Source organism: Protopterus annectens, chromosome 8.part0, assembly GCF_019279795.1.
Source record: "Protopterus annectens isolate FY-2018-M chromosome 8.part0, PAN1.0, whole genome shotgun sequence".
NCBI classification, from domain to species: Eukaryota; Metazoa; Chordata; order Ceratodontiformes; family Protopteridae; genus Protopterus; species Protopterus annectens.
The window spans coordinates 357,938,600-357,954,150 of record NC_056741.1 but is presented as its reverse complement, the minus strand read 5'-3'; the positions used below and the strand labels follow the sequence as shown (position 1 = coordinate 357,954,150).

Below are 15,551 nucleotides of genomic sequence, written 5' to 3'. Positions count from 1 at the left end.
TAGTCTTACTAGCATTGTAGCCTCTTTTCAGGGGAGTCCCTAGGTGAAATCACATATTAAGACAAGAAAATGTGTGCAAGATTTTGAGGAAATGTTTCAAAGAAATCTGTTTGATGGAGATGAGTTGGCAAATGATGGCTGTCTAATTACAACCCACCAGTCGTCAGGTTTGAGGAATGAGTTCCCTAAAGAAATGGTGATGCAGAGTGAGCCAGAAAATGAAAGAATTTTTTTCTTGGAGGAACATTATGGAGAAAAAAAAAACACAGATGGAGAGACAAGCCTGAAGAATGGTGGTGTGATAGAAAAGAAAACGTATGCAGAGAAAGTAAAATAAAGCAACAGGGGAGTAGTAGAAAAGAAGGCAGAAGAAAATGAAAAAATGGAAGTATATGGTAAGGATTCAAAGTAAATAAAGGTATGACATATAGGACAATTTAACAGCTCCTTTGGGTGTAAAAACACATGAGGTAAGAACATTTATTTTTTATTAAAAAAGTGTCTTTTTGTGACATTATATTTGAGACTGCTTTTTCAATGGAAAATTGTCTTGGAGAATATGAAAAAAAAAGACTGTAATGCGTGGAATCTTTATGTGATAAAAGCATTAGACAGGGAAATAAAAAAGAAAATTCATGTACAGTTTTGAACTGAGGTGGAAAGAGAGACTTTGTAAGGACATTTGAAAACTTTATGCAGAAATAAGCACTGGGCATTGTAAAAGATTATGATAAAAGGAGTTTATGGACTGGTGGATGGGATTGTAATATTGTGTTAAAACCAGAAAGAGAAAAAATATACACATTCTAAGCAAAATAAAAGTGGAGGGGAATAGTGGTGCTGTAAAACACTGGACACAACCCAAGACATTTTTTTTTGTGGAAAAGAATGACATTTGATAAGTAAATATGATAAAAGAAAATGTTATATTTGTAGGGAAATGGGACACAGTGCTAAAAAAGTATACTGACGTTATAAATTTTACAAAGTTGGACTTTTATGAATGAATTGCAAAAAATAAAATAAGAATAAGGAAAAAGAAAGTGAAGAAAATGAACAAATAGAAGAACATTTAGAAGCAGTAGAAATAGAAAGCAAATTAGATGAGAAAAAATAATAGAGGAAATTGAAGAAAGTTCTGAAATAAGTGATGAAGAAGACATACATTGGGAAGTAGTAAAAGAAAAAAAGAATTATATTGGTAAAATGGTAACAGACAGAAATAGAAAATTTAGATGGATAAGTACAAAAAAAAAGAAAGGAAATGAATGAAACAGAATACATACAGCTAATGATTAGGGTTGGTATAATAGTTAAGGTGTTCAATTCACAGACACAAGTCACAGTGTTTGATTCTCACCATTGGGAGAGAAATTGGCTAAACTTAAAATGACCTATTAAGGCAGCTAGCCTAGTAATTAGCTATAAACTTATGAAACCATGAATCTAAGAAAAACAGGAAAATGAAAAATTCAGAATGGTTTCTGTAAATGTGAAAAGTATTAAGAATATAATAAGAACAACAGGTATTTTGGAGTGGTGTAATACATGTGACATAGATGTAATAATATTAGAAGACATAAAATTGTTAAATGGAGAAAGATTACAAACAATGAAGCTATGGGGAGGAAAGATAATCTAGAATTTGGGAAATGAGACATGTTCTGGAACAGCCATATTCTGTAAAAATACACTAAAGATATTAGGTATAACTTTAGCAAAAATAGGAAGATTAACCATTGTAGATTTGAAATGGAAAAAAAACAAATGTATAGAATTATAACATTATATGATTACACAAATTGTAAAGAAAGGGGCAGCTTATTTCATTAGATTTTAGACTATGTAGTGATAAATATGAATATTTTAATAACAGCAGACTTTAATTGTGATTTAAGAGGCAAGCACAAAAAGAAGGGAAATGATATAAGAAAAATGTTAGAAGTTATAAGACATGGTAAGCTGAAGCTTTGGGATAAAAATTCATGGACTTCAAACATGAGTATGTAAATAACTGAAATAGATTATTTTATAGTATTAGAAGGTTTTGTTATAGGGTAAGTGGAGGTAGTTAAAACAAGATTTTCTGATCATCTTGCAATACGGCAAGAGATAAAAGGAAAACAAGGAATATATGAAAATAAGCAAAGGAATAAAATGATAAATGAAAAAAACAAGGAAGGAAGAAGGAATGAGAAAGAGATTAATAAAACAGTTATGGAAAGATCATATTATTATGAGAACATTTTATAAAAATTGTTCTGGAATCTGAATGATGGATGACATTTAAAGAAAATATAAAAATGTTTTTACAGTAGCAATATGATATGAGAAAAATAGAGAAAAAAAATTACAAAAGAACTTTTAACAATGCATTGGAAGATTTAGAACATAATGATAGAAAGTACATTGACAAAGAAAAATAATTATATGAAAGAAATCAAGAAAAATATAAGAATTGTTATTTAAGCAAAGATGTTTTTACAAGGAAAAAGAGAAGAATATTGAGTTACTTAGGCAGATTAATAAATAAAGATGGTAGTGTAATGCGAGAAGTAAAAAATGTAAAAGGATAAATAAAATGGGCTCAGGAAAAGATTATGGATAGTATAGTACAATATGTATAAGAAATGCTTATAGAAAAAAGTGAAAAACATGGAAAGTAAAAAGTTAACAGGAAAAGAGAATAAAGAGTTGGAAAATGAGATCTCTCTCTAAATGCATTAGATAACATATTACATTTATTATATCTTTATAAAAAATACAAAAAAGATTTGAAACTAAAATGGATAATATTATGGAAGATAGTATATATAGTATAAAGGAGAAGGGTTGTCAAAAATGATTAATGATGATTAGAGAAATTGTGGATAATATCAATAGAAAAAAGAAGCAAAAAATCATGATAGGAGACTTTAATATGGCATTTGATACAACTGGATATGAACTATTATGGGAATAATGAAATAATATAATAGAAATGAGAAAGTTAGGAAATTATGTGTGTCAGTGTATAGTAATAATAAAGCAAAAATATTTGTAAATGGCTGGTTAAGCCAAGAGGGACATATGAACAGTGGTATAAGACATGGCTGCCTAATGAATTGTATACTCTTTGCATTAGTCATGAATGTGACAGTATGTGAAGTAAATTACAAAATGAAGGAGGTGGGGTATATATTACCTGAAAGGTTAAGAATTTCAATGCTGTTAAAACATGCAGATGACATAATAATTGCAAAAAACAAACTTTGGAGAAAAGTGGTAATAATTTGCGCACATGAATGTCTAGAGGTGATAGGGATAGCTTTAAATAAAGAGAAAAATAAAGGCTTAGGTGATGCAACAAAGACAGGGGTATATATTTTACAATGAATGATTTTTTGTGTTAGGTATATAATTTGGGAATAAAGCTATAAGTAGAATTCAATGGGAAAAACAGCAGAAAAATAAAACAAACCTGTCTTTTCTGGAAAACATATCAAGTATCATTCAGAAAAAAAAGGCTTATTTGATAAATTCAATACTAATGGAAAAATATCATCCTTAGCAAGTATATTTATGTTGTTAATAGTACTTGAAAAGGCCTTATTATATATACTATTTTCATTTATATAGCGTTCTAGATTAAACACAGCAAAATGAGGAGTTTTGTATGTAAATAAAGAGGAAGGATGTTTTTGGGTTAATTAATCCAGTGTTATATGCTGTTTCATTAAATTTATACAAACTGTTACAGTGGATAAATTGAAAAAGATCAAACAAAAACCACTAACCACTGAAGACTGCAATGCTAAAACAATGACTGAAGATTAAACACAAGCTCTGCAATATCAACACAAAGAGAGAGTAGAATGCATGTTCAGCAGATAAAATCAAAATAAAACCAGCACAATTTAATAACGAACAGATAAAATCCTTCAAACAGCAGGATGTGAATCCTCACAAACAAACAGGATGAGCGCTTTTGACTATACCTTCATCAGATCCTGTTCAAACTAAAGCACCTCCTTTTTTATATTGTTACTAATCCAATCAAGTCATTTCATGAGCTTCCTTTTCAATATAGGTTTTAAAGGCACCACTCTATTAAAGCCAGGGTTCCTGTCTGTCTGTAAATTCAGCTTGTTTCCAAGACTTCAGTTTTATTTTATAGATCTCTGCCTCTTATATTATCTAGCACTCTTTCCAAGGCTAGGAAGGAGAATTTGTGTCCAGGATACTTTTGAATATGCTGTGACAAAGCATTAGTCTGTACATTAAGTTTAATATCACTAAGATGGCACTGAATCTTCTCCTTAAAAGGCCTATTGGTTTTCCCAACATAAAACCCTGGGCAGCTATCACAAGTAGCTGCATATACTATGTTCTTAGTATTACAATCCACATGCATCTTTAATTTGTATGTCTGACCAGTTACAGGATGTTTGAAACAATTGCTTGTGTTTATATAAGTACATGCTTTGCAACTTCTACATGGAAAAGTGCACATCTTAAGGCTAAGTGGAAAAGTATCTTCTGTATGACATAACAATCTCTTTAGATTCCTGTAGAGATGTGTATTAAATTGTCTATCTTCATCCAATGAGGCAGTCACATCCAAAAAGTCTATTTCTTTCTTGGAACTCCTGACATCAAACTCCAAGAATAATGTAGTAGTCCTTAAGTATTCCACAAAACTTGATAGTTCATTCTTATTACCTCTCCATAAAATAAATACATCATCAACAAATTTACCATAGAAGACAACATGCCTCAGCCAATGATTCTGCTCACTTAATACAAAACTCATTTTCCCAGTACACCATGACCAAATTGGCATAGCTATTGGCACATGAGGTGTCTCTAAAAGAAAGAATGTTGGAGGAATTATACCTTGCACAGAACAAGTATACATCCTAAACATGTATATCCACAAATAATAAATGGCCAGATGCTAGTGTATCCAGGCTTTGCACTGATGATGTAGTGCACCAACATGAATTAGAATGATTACAAAATGATTCACTGACCCGAGGCTATAAAGATCTCGAAATTTGTGGGGAACCATGAAGACAAAGGTACAGAAAAATGATAAAGGGTGACCTTATTTCTCAGTCAGAAGAAAGGATGATATTGAAAAACATAATAGGAAACTGAGTGGCATGAGATGCTTACTAACACACAGTAGTGACATATCAGCTATTTGTGAAATTGTTAGGAAGAATTGGAAGATTTTAACTTCAGATGATAGCCTAAGACTCATTGTTGGTGATGTTCCCAGATTCACTTTCAGGAATAAATTGAATCTAAAGAGAGTCTTATGTCATAAAGAAGATACTGATACTGTTCCATATAGCCTTAAAATGGGCACTTTTCCATGCAAAAGTTGCAAAGCATGTACTTATATAGACACAAGCAATTGTTTCAAACATCCTGTAATTGGTCGGACATAGAAAGTAAAGATGTATGTGGATTGTAATACTAAGAACATAGTATATGCAGCTACTTGTGATAGCTGCCCAGGGTTTTATGTTGGGAAAACTAATAGGCTTTTTAAGGAGAAGATTTTGCACAATCTTAGTGATATTAGACAATGTACAGACTAATGCTTTGTACCAGCATATTCAAAAGTATCCTGGACATAAATTCTCCTTTCTAGCCTTGGAAAGACTGCTAGATAACATAAGAGGCAGAGATCTAGAAAGAAAGAAGAAGAAGAAGACACACAGCCTGCCTGTTGTTTCAGTGACAGATGTTGTGTAATCACAGTGAACACATTGAAAAGACACAAGATAAGGTTGGTGGCATCACAATGATTTGTAGTTCAAGATATGATCCTGTAAAAAAAAAAAATGAAATGATACACTTACATCAGACAGTGCATCATAGAATGGCTACTAAATCACATGGGTTCGAAAAATATAACATGAGATCTGTGCTGAACACAGTTAGCTTCATCAACAATGGTATAATAAGAGATGCTAGTGTGAATGAGAGCTTATCCCATGGAAAAAAAGAAGGTAATGTTTTCCTGTTTTAATACTGTTGAGTTTATCTATAGAACTACGCCCTCTAAGTGTTCCACAGACAGGAACTCAAAGGTCACTTTACATTACATAGTACTCTTGCATATTTTGTACTATAAAATTATGGCACTTGCAAGTTATGACCTCTGCATATGAACAGGTAGTTTATATTTAGAGAATTAGTAGTTTCCGGCTTGGGGGGTGTTGCACTTTTGGAATTAAAGTCTTTTAATTGGTTTGCAATTTTTGTTTTTGTTTTCTGAGAATCATATGTGATTGAAACTACAATACAGACCCCATAATGATGCTCATCTGAAACATGTATTATGCTAAAACGCCTTGAAATCAAAAATGTAGGGATTCTTCCACAAGTTCCATTCACTAAATATTTGCTGAGTTTTCTTTTATTTGAGCCAGAATAAAGATGATCCACAGTTCTGTGACTTTTGGTTTGATCAAGTGGATTGTCTTGGAACAGGCTTTATGGCTAAGTTTGGAGATGATTGCAAGCTGGGGACTTATTATTGACTCCCTGCAGATGCTAGCATTCTTCAAGAAGGTCTATCTCTGATTAGCAAATGGTGTCAAAGCCATAGTCTTAAACTCAATACTAAGAAATGCATAATTGTATCCTTTGGGAAGTCAGCCATCCCAGCTAATTACCATGTTGATAATACACTCTTAAAGCGTCAATCCAGGGGAAAGGGATCTGGGTAAGCACATTGTCAGTAGCCTTACCTTTGACCAGCTCATGGCCACAGTGGTGATGGAATCATTTTATGTTCTGCAACTTATAAACAATGGCATGTCATCTAGGTCCAAAGAGGTCATTATCCCACTGTACTCCACCCTTATCAGACAAATCATAAAGTACAGTGCTCCCTTTGGTATGTACCTGACCAGGCATAAGCAGCAACTAGAGTGACCTCAAAGGTTCCTTACAAAAACAATACAATGTGTAAGAAACCTGCCTTATGCAGAGCAACTTAAAGCCCTTTTCCTCTACTCAGTCTCCTATAGTTGGCTGCGGGCTGATCTATGTCTGGTTTATACAGCATCCACAAATTATGAATCTCCTACATATACATAAGTCAAAGAGTACCAGAAATACAAGGTCTAGGGACTGAATTTTGTCTGTGACTTAAACAGAATATGCTGAAGAAACAGATGTGTCCCAGAGACTGCCCCTCCTATGGAACAGGTTTCCCAGCCATGTGAAGCTGAGTTTGTCTATTACCCAGTTAAAGCACAATCTAGACAAGTGTTTGGGGAATAGGAAATTTACACCAGGCTTGGCACCCATGTCCCTTATGGACAGAGGTAGTTTATAAATCCCTGTCTTATTTGGATAAAGGGCATCATTACTCTTTTGGGAAAACTTGGCTAGTCTTAGAAAGCCCCCCCCCCCCCCGGGTCATTAGCCTAGTAACAGTCTATAAAGCTATGATTCTATGAAAATAGTGAAAGGTTTTCTTTGTTCAAGGATTACTCCTAGATCTGCACAAAAGGAGAGCCAGACACTTCAGATGCACAACGAATGCCATTATCAGTGCACTTGGCTATGCATTAAGTACCAGTACAGAAGCAGATGTAAACCCGTAATTTGAATTGCTCTGTAGAGTAAAAGACACTGCAGTAATGCAATTGCATCTTTAGCTTAAAAAAAACTCAGTACTTCTAGCTATGATCCAATAGTCTAAATAGTTTAAGAACCTCTGAATAAACTGACTGCCATAATGATATTACCACAGAGACAACCAGTGTCTATTTCTATCAAGCAAAGTGGAGATTTAAATCTTCTGGCATGCATTTACTACCAGTTTTAACTGGCACTGATGAGGGCAAAACTAAATAGACAAGTGATGAATCCTCAAAGTGCCACCTTGACCAATGCAAGTATTAAGGCAGAAGAGGAAGATGATAGCTACATAAATCACTGTGGCATGCCATCCTACTACTTGTGATTAGAAGCTGGAGCTAACAGAGGTTACATCTATAATATGAGGATATAATTTATGATCTAAGTCATCACTGCAAAGGACTCTGGGTAGGGAAATCTACAGATGTCTATTCTTACCTGCAACACTGAGGGAACTGTGCACTTATATGAAGATAGGGGGAGATAAGTAGCTCATTAAATGATTTGTGTACTGCTATTTATTTATAGCTTCAACCTATGAGGAAGCTCAAATTTTTGAGGCTGGAATACTGACTCTGAGGAAAACTCACAATTTGACACGATTCCCCTATGTATTGTCAAGTTTAAACATCAACCAGACATAATAAAATGGCATAAACATCAGCTCCAGAAAAAAGTCTAAAAAATACCCATTTTTTTCTTTTTTTCTTTTTTAATCACAGGGAGGCAAGCTCCCTGTCTCCCCAATGTGAGAGATTCACATCCACACCCTGTTGATTATATGTACTATCTGCCTGCTTGTATAACCAAAGAGAAAACAGAAATACTTACACCCAGTGAAATAATGCTGGGTTGCATTCAGAAACTACATCACCATTAACTTCTATAAGGAAAAGTGATTAGGAAGTTCAGCTTCAAGGAGTTATCCTTGATGAATTTAAACCTTATGCATTTTATAGACGATGATCTATGGGGACAATATATACACACTCTGTTAATTACTCTCTTCCTTTTCTGCCTTGGATTCTCATGATCCACGCTGATTTTAGTAGACTTTTGAGACTTCTGATTCCATAAAACAAAAATTGCTTTGTATGAAAAGAATTGGGTAAAAGATATACCTTATGCAAGGAAGTCCGTTCCACTAACTGAAAGGGTGATGGATCGATGCGACAACTTTCAAAGTCAACTGGCTTGTTCAGCTCTTCTTCCTCCCATGCTTTTATCTTCAATAACTATTAGAGAATGTATAAAAGTGTTAAATTAATATCAGTAGGTTGTATAATTAATCAAAACATGCATTTAACATAAGCTGTCTTAGAGACGCACACACTTACACATACGTATGAATGCACAAACATCACACACTCTGCCTCAAACACACACACTTGCACACAAATACGATATATATATATATATATATATATATATATATATATATATATATATATATATATATGGTTTCCATTGGTTTGGTTGACAGGGGGTTTGATCAACTGCATTTGTTCGACTATACAGATAGTCATCAAGTGTGCAAAACAGACAGTCCACAGGTAGGAGAATATTCCCTTTTCCCAGGGATTGTGCAATCTCAGAGTTTGTATATAATTAGTAGGGAGTGTAGGGTGTGCAGCCTTCACACTGGGGGAATGTCGTTTATGTTTTTGTATTTTTTTTTTATTTTGAAGTAATATTTCCAAGCACCAAGATGCAACATTGGTGCATGCATACTAGGAAGATGACATTTCCGTTTTTGATGTATAGTGCTTTACCTTCATGATATTGACCAGCAGAAGGTAAATCATATAAATGGTATGGCCCTTGTAGAAGTAAAGGGTATGCTCCATGTACAGTCTGTTGCACACTTGCTCCCTGGTGCCTTGCTGAGTATACCCTTAGTTAGGGCCTGGGAGAAAAATGAAAAAAAAAAAACAACCCATGAACCACTCCCTGATGACTGCCTACCTAGATGATGCCCTTTTTTCTATTAGTTCTTTCCTGGGAGGAAATGATTGAGCCAGTTGGCTAAAATAGTATATGATGGCTGGCAGGTATGGGGGCAAAACGTGCAAATAATAATAATAATAATAATAATAATAATAAATAAATGATTGCCAAAGCAAAAAGAAAGAGTTCAGAAACTGTTTTCCTTATGGTAAATAAATTTACTGCCATAAGTAGGCACTTTTTTACCTAACTCTCTCTGAGCTTTAAAATACCCCTTTGAAGCACTGACTATACAATGTATTTTTTTTATAACTGAAACCCAATTTCTAAGTGTATTTATTCTCTTCCATTGTGTGGGAGGACTAAAGGCTACTAGGATATGATGTAATGAATTATTTAAAGGATGTGGGAGATAGTTATCTGCGATTCTGTAGTTGTGGATGAGAGAGTTGATCTGGAAATTGGGTGGTGCTACAAAGGTTGTAAGATGCACTTTTTATTAGTGGTACCTCTTCCATATCATTTTATTTTTATCTCTCCTTTCACAAATATTTTACATATTCTTATTTTATACTTTGGTATGTTCTTGTCACCAAATATTTCAAATGGAATCAGAGGCAGAAAAATGGAGTGATATGAGATTTATTTTCTGTATAAATGGCTGAGTTTATGGGCATACATTGATGCCTGTAACATGGCTAAACAACAAATGTAGCGTCAAATATACAGCAATGCCTCCCACAGACTGATACAAGAAGAGGTCCTGCATCATGTCTAAAGAGACTTCAGGATGACTGACGGCAACTAGACGTGATTTATTTATCTTTGGCACAAAACTTAGTTTTTTGTCTACTAGTACGTTAAGATCTTTTTTTATTTTTATTTATTATTTATTTATATTTGTTTACTGGGAAATTCCGAGTGGATGCAGATCCTTTTTCAGTGGATGCCTGGGGAAAAAAGCTCCACATCATGTACATGATAAATAGAGATACAAAGTTGCAGCAATAGTAAACAACATTGCAGGTTGTTGGCTTTAATACAATAACAAGATATTGTTTATCAACAGTATATACAGTAAATGTTGCAAGTTAAGGTAGTTTCTTGTCATTTATCAACAGTATATACAGTAAATGTTGCAAGTTAAGATTGTTTCTTGTCGTTTATAATATTAGTAACTATCACTGATTAGTAAGATCTTTTAAAGTTTCCGTTTTTAATAAATTATTTCTAATGTCACTATCATATGTGCTTTTATTTACCATTGTAAACATTGCTCACATTTTTTAACATTTACTTTAAAGCCATTACCCCTGCAATATTTATGTAACTCTGCAATACACTTCTAGAACTCAACACCTCTCTTACTTATCTGTAAAAAGCCTTTCTTAAAATAACTCACATATTTTAGGACATACCTCTTTTTGCTTTCTGCTATACTGCACATATGAATGAATGAAATAAGGTGCAGGCTGCAACTGTCAGTCAGACCTGTGGGAAGCCCTTCATTATTTCAGTAGATAATCTGAGTTTTCTATACATAGGTTCATAGGTAAATACTAGGCTAGCTGCCCTTGTGGGCCAGTTTAGGTCTAGCCAATTTCCCTTTTCAAAGGTAAGACTCAAACTCTGCACTTTGTGTCTTGGAGGTAAACAGCTTAAAATTATACCAACTCTTACCATATTTCAACCAGTTTTCTTAGCAATTAGTTATACTTTTCTTAACTCATGATCTCCCTAAAGATAGCATTCTAGACTTGCATTTTATTCTGTCAGTTATCTTTGATAGGGTCACATAAATTACAGAAATTAACAGTATTCATTAGTATCATAGCTACAGGGTGGCCACGGTGGTGCAGCGGTTAGCGTTGCCACCTCACAGCAAAAGGTTCTCTGGTTCGATTCTTGGCTGGAGTGCCTTCTGTGCAGAGTCTGCATGTCCTCCCTGTGGTCGTGTGAGTTTCCTCCGGGTGCTCCGGTTTCCTCCCACATCCCAAAGACATGCAGTAGGTGGATTGGACACTCTAAATTGGCCCTAGGTGTGAGTGTGTGTGTGTGTGCCTTCTGTGGAAGGTTGGGCACCGGGCTGGCAACTCAACACTGTAAAACCCCACTGCCAATCATGAGTGGACAGATGATCTGCTGTGGTGACCCCTAACCGGGAAAAGCCAAAAGAAGAAGAATTAGTATCATAGCTACATCATTTTGCAGACTGTTCTACACCTGCAGTAACATTTACTAGTCATTAATTTCCTACCTGTTTTCCACTCTTAACAGAAGTAATCATTGCATGCTTCCAGTCTTTTATTCCATGCTCTTCCCTCAGTGAGTTTTCACATACTAACTCAGCGTGTAACAGGTAAAGTACAGGACTTATTTCATTCATTACTTACCATTTCATTGATAACAGATAATATGAGTTCAGTCTGGTGAATAAGACTGAAAGCTGTTTAATTTAAAACCTACTCTGAAATTTTGCAACTTCAGAAATGCTTGTATAGATTGCATTGTGCAGGGATTTGCATGCCCCCACCCCTGCAGCTGTCACGATTTTGCTTACACCATCAGGCCATGATAAAAATAGAAATCGTTATATAACAGAGCCTTCTATATTCTTGGATGCATCTTATCTGATTCCATTGCTTTTTTTTAATTTCTATTAATTATTTTATTAATCACATTCTGTCCACACTGTGGACAGCATCCAGGCTAATTCCCTTTCCTTCTTTATTTTGTCAGCTTTGCTCTTTATGAATACACTGTTACACCGAATAAAGAGACCAGTGAAAACTATGTGTGGAAATGTTTAGGTTATATATAACGACTTTATTTAATATGATATAGGTTTGATTCTCTTATTCTCCATTTACTACTGAGTCTGCAATTTCTTTGGTTGATTATATCACCCATTATAAATACAATACAATTGTCTACAATGTATCATGTAAATACATTCAAATAAACTTATTCTTCAGAATTATTTTTCTGTTAATGTCTGTTCATATTTGAAGATCAAATAACACTGCACGTAACATGAAATGTATATGCAACCTACCAATCACAGATAATTGAATTATGCCGCATACGTAAATTAATAAAAATCTATATTGGCACATAAACTATTAAATTCATAATATAAGTCAAGCTTTTATTTAAAAGTTAGCACAATGATAGACAAACTAAATCATACATAAATCAAAAGATCCAGCACAGTCCTTTTTTTCAGGAAACATGTAAGACACTCATAAATCCACAATTCCAAGTCTGCGTCAGTAGAATAAAGCGGCTAACTTCTGACTATGGCTCAGGTGACTTGAGTTTAAAGAGTAACTATGGTGCTTGACACTGCAAGCATCTCTCGGAGGGGGAGGTGAGGTCTTGATGGAGGCCAGAGTTCAGATCAGGGTATGTAGGAGAACAGGAAGCTTCATGCTGTAAGGGCCCATGGTGGGTTTATGCTAATTTCACTCTTCATATCTCAGCCTGACACTTGAGCACCATCATGCTGGAAGGGGTTGAGGAAAACAAACAGCCCTTCCATGGGTCCAAAGTATGAAAGCTCCTCACTTGTACAGTCCCACACTCCAGAGCCTGTTTTTGCAACCCCTATAGCCTGACATGGACTTAAAGTTTCTAGTGTAGGGACTTTTCAGCAAGAGACATTCCATTTGTGGGTCATGAAAGGAAGCTATCAAGGCATAAGTAGATGTAGGGATTCGGACCATTCGGATCAGATATTGAGGAATTCAGAATTTAGCAATGACAGTGAGGAACCAAAAAGAAACACAGTTAAATAAATAAATGCATAACAAATACATGCTTAATCAATCAATTTACAGATCCTGAACCAAATCAAGCAAGCTCATTTTCAAAATAAAAATTTTGATAAGCTCCTAAGCCTCCAGCTTTCTGGATGTCACTTATGATTCTTTGTTTATCCTCTTGCTCACAGATGGATGAATCAGAAAAGTACTTTTTTTATAAATAGATTCAAAACTTTGGCTAACAAGAAAATTCCATACCACCCCATCACCATGAAGTTATTGGGAAAATAGGCTTCAATCTCTCAAGTAAACAGTAATACAGATTTTTATGCTGGCCTGGTTACAACAATTCCAAAATAGCTAACACCAGCTTCACTGAAACAGAAGAGCTAGAAATGCCAAAGTCAGATCAATCCACAAATCCACCAGTCCCCACAAAATGAAGATATATTGCACGGACATAAAACAGAAACAGTCTTCTCCATATCAGTTGTACAATACAGAACTGTGAATAAAATATCAGAATCAAGTAGCTTGTAACAGACACAACAGGTGTAATACTGAAAATCCAAAACAGGTCTTAGCATTAGATTAGCCCCTAAAGAAAATGGTAGACATAAAACTAGCATTTTAGATATATTTATATCTATCAATATCGATATATATATATATATATATATATATATATATATATATATATATATATATATATATATATATATATATATATATATATATATATATATATATATATATATATATATATATATATGTATATCTGTATATATATCATTTTAGTATGTTATCCCTGTATAGTTAAAGTAAATAAAAGAAAACACCAAACTTCAATATGTAATATGATTTTCTAGAAGGTAAGCCCCTTTACACCCGAAGATAGAGGGGAATGAACTCCTCACAATTACTGCGAAAAGTGAAATAATATATTTGCACATTCTCTGAGGTCATACCACCTGATGGTTAGAATATACAAGTATGGGAGTGTATCTTCTTAGCCCAATGGATACTTTTGTTATCAGTTATATTCATTAAAGCAATATTATACTACGTATTTTATAATATGCATCTTTTGCAGGACATTTTTGTTACTGTTTAGGCATTTGGACTCACAATAGTGCGGAACCTCAGAATTTTGGTTGCATACTACTGGTCATCTGACAGTCAAGAAAGTATTGTAGAACTCCTTCCCTATTATAGCCCCATCATCTCTTAAAATAATATAGAAGGTTATGATTGGGTCTCTGGTCATAATCCGCTTATTATGTGTCTGAGATATGGATGCAAAGAAATTCAAAACTTTTCAGATGAATCTTGGCATCTATGTCTCCAACACATAATAAGCCAGTTATGATCAGAGACCCAATCATAATTCTTCATAGTGCACAGATTTAGTGCCCAGCGTATTACTAGTTACAGAAGAAAAAACATTGCTAAGTATTTTGTCAGCTTTCAAAGCCATAAAACACATAGTGCGCCCTGTCAAAAAGACAGAGTAACTTGCCTTCACAAGCTGTGTCTGAAAGACAGCATAACATGTCATCTTATGATAAGGAAAGTCAGATGCAGATTACTAGCACAGACAGCAGACAGAAAGAAATCTGTTCTTAATTCTGATGCTCTGGTTTGCTGGCCAGTACTGGCATATTTAACTCCCTAGAATGATACCCAGTCTTAGCAACTGAAGCAGGGGTGCTTAATAATAAGATCAGGTCCCACACTGTAGAACTGCTTAGCTGGTTTGTCTTTTTTAATGATATTGGAGTGTAACCACTGTGTCCCATGCACCACATAGCAGTTATGCATGACACTGCACGCACCATGCTTGGCTATCCACAATGTCGTTGTTGTGGTGTGGCTCAAGTGACCAAATTGACATGCTATATATGAGTATCTCCCAGCACAACTAATCCCCTGATGATGATTATTAGCAATAAATCCTACTGGAGTGTGTGCCATACTTTGGCTGCTACACATAAAGAGCAACATATGACATACACCAGAGAGATTTATTGGCCATTGTAGTCCATAGGTAATGTGCAGTTTAACCATGACTGTAGTGATTTTCTCATCACCCGTTTAGGCAACTGAACCAAATGATACTTATTATCATTGTCAATTCCTTTTATATAACAAAGTTATTAAAAATATTTGAGCTTGCCTGTTTGCAAAGACTTG

At 34.5% G+C, this 15,551-nt stretch overlaps 1 protein-coding gene across 1 annotated transcript in view; it reads right to left on the bottom strand.

Annotated features, from left to right (window-relative positions):
- Positions 1 to 15,551, bottom strand: part of CLCN1 (chloride voltage-gated channel 1) — a 2,440,475-nt gene that overhangs the window by 121,137 nt on the left and 2,303,787 nt on the right. Inside the window, exon 21 of the mRNA XM_044079868.1 lies at positions 8,769 to 8,882. Coding sequence (XP_043935803.1) covers positions 8,769 to 8,882 — 114 coding nt within the window. The remainder of the gene's footprint in view (positions 1 to 8,768; positions 8,883 to 15,551) is intronic.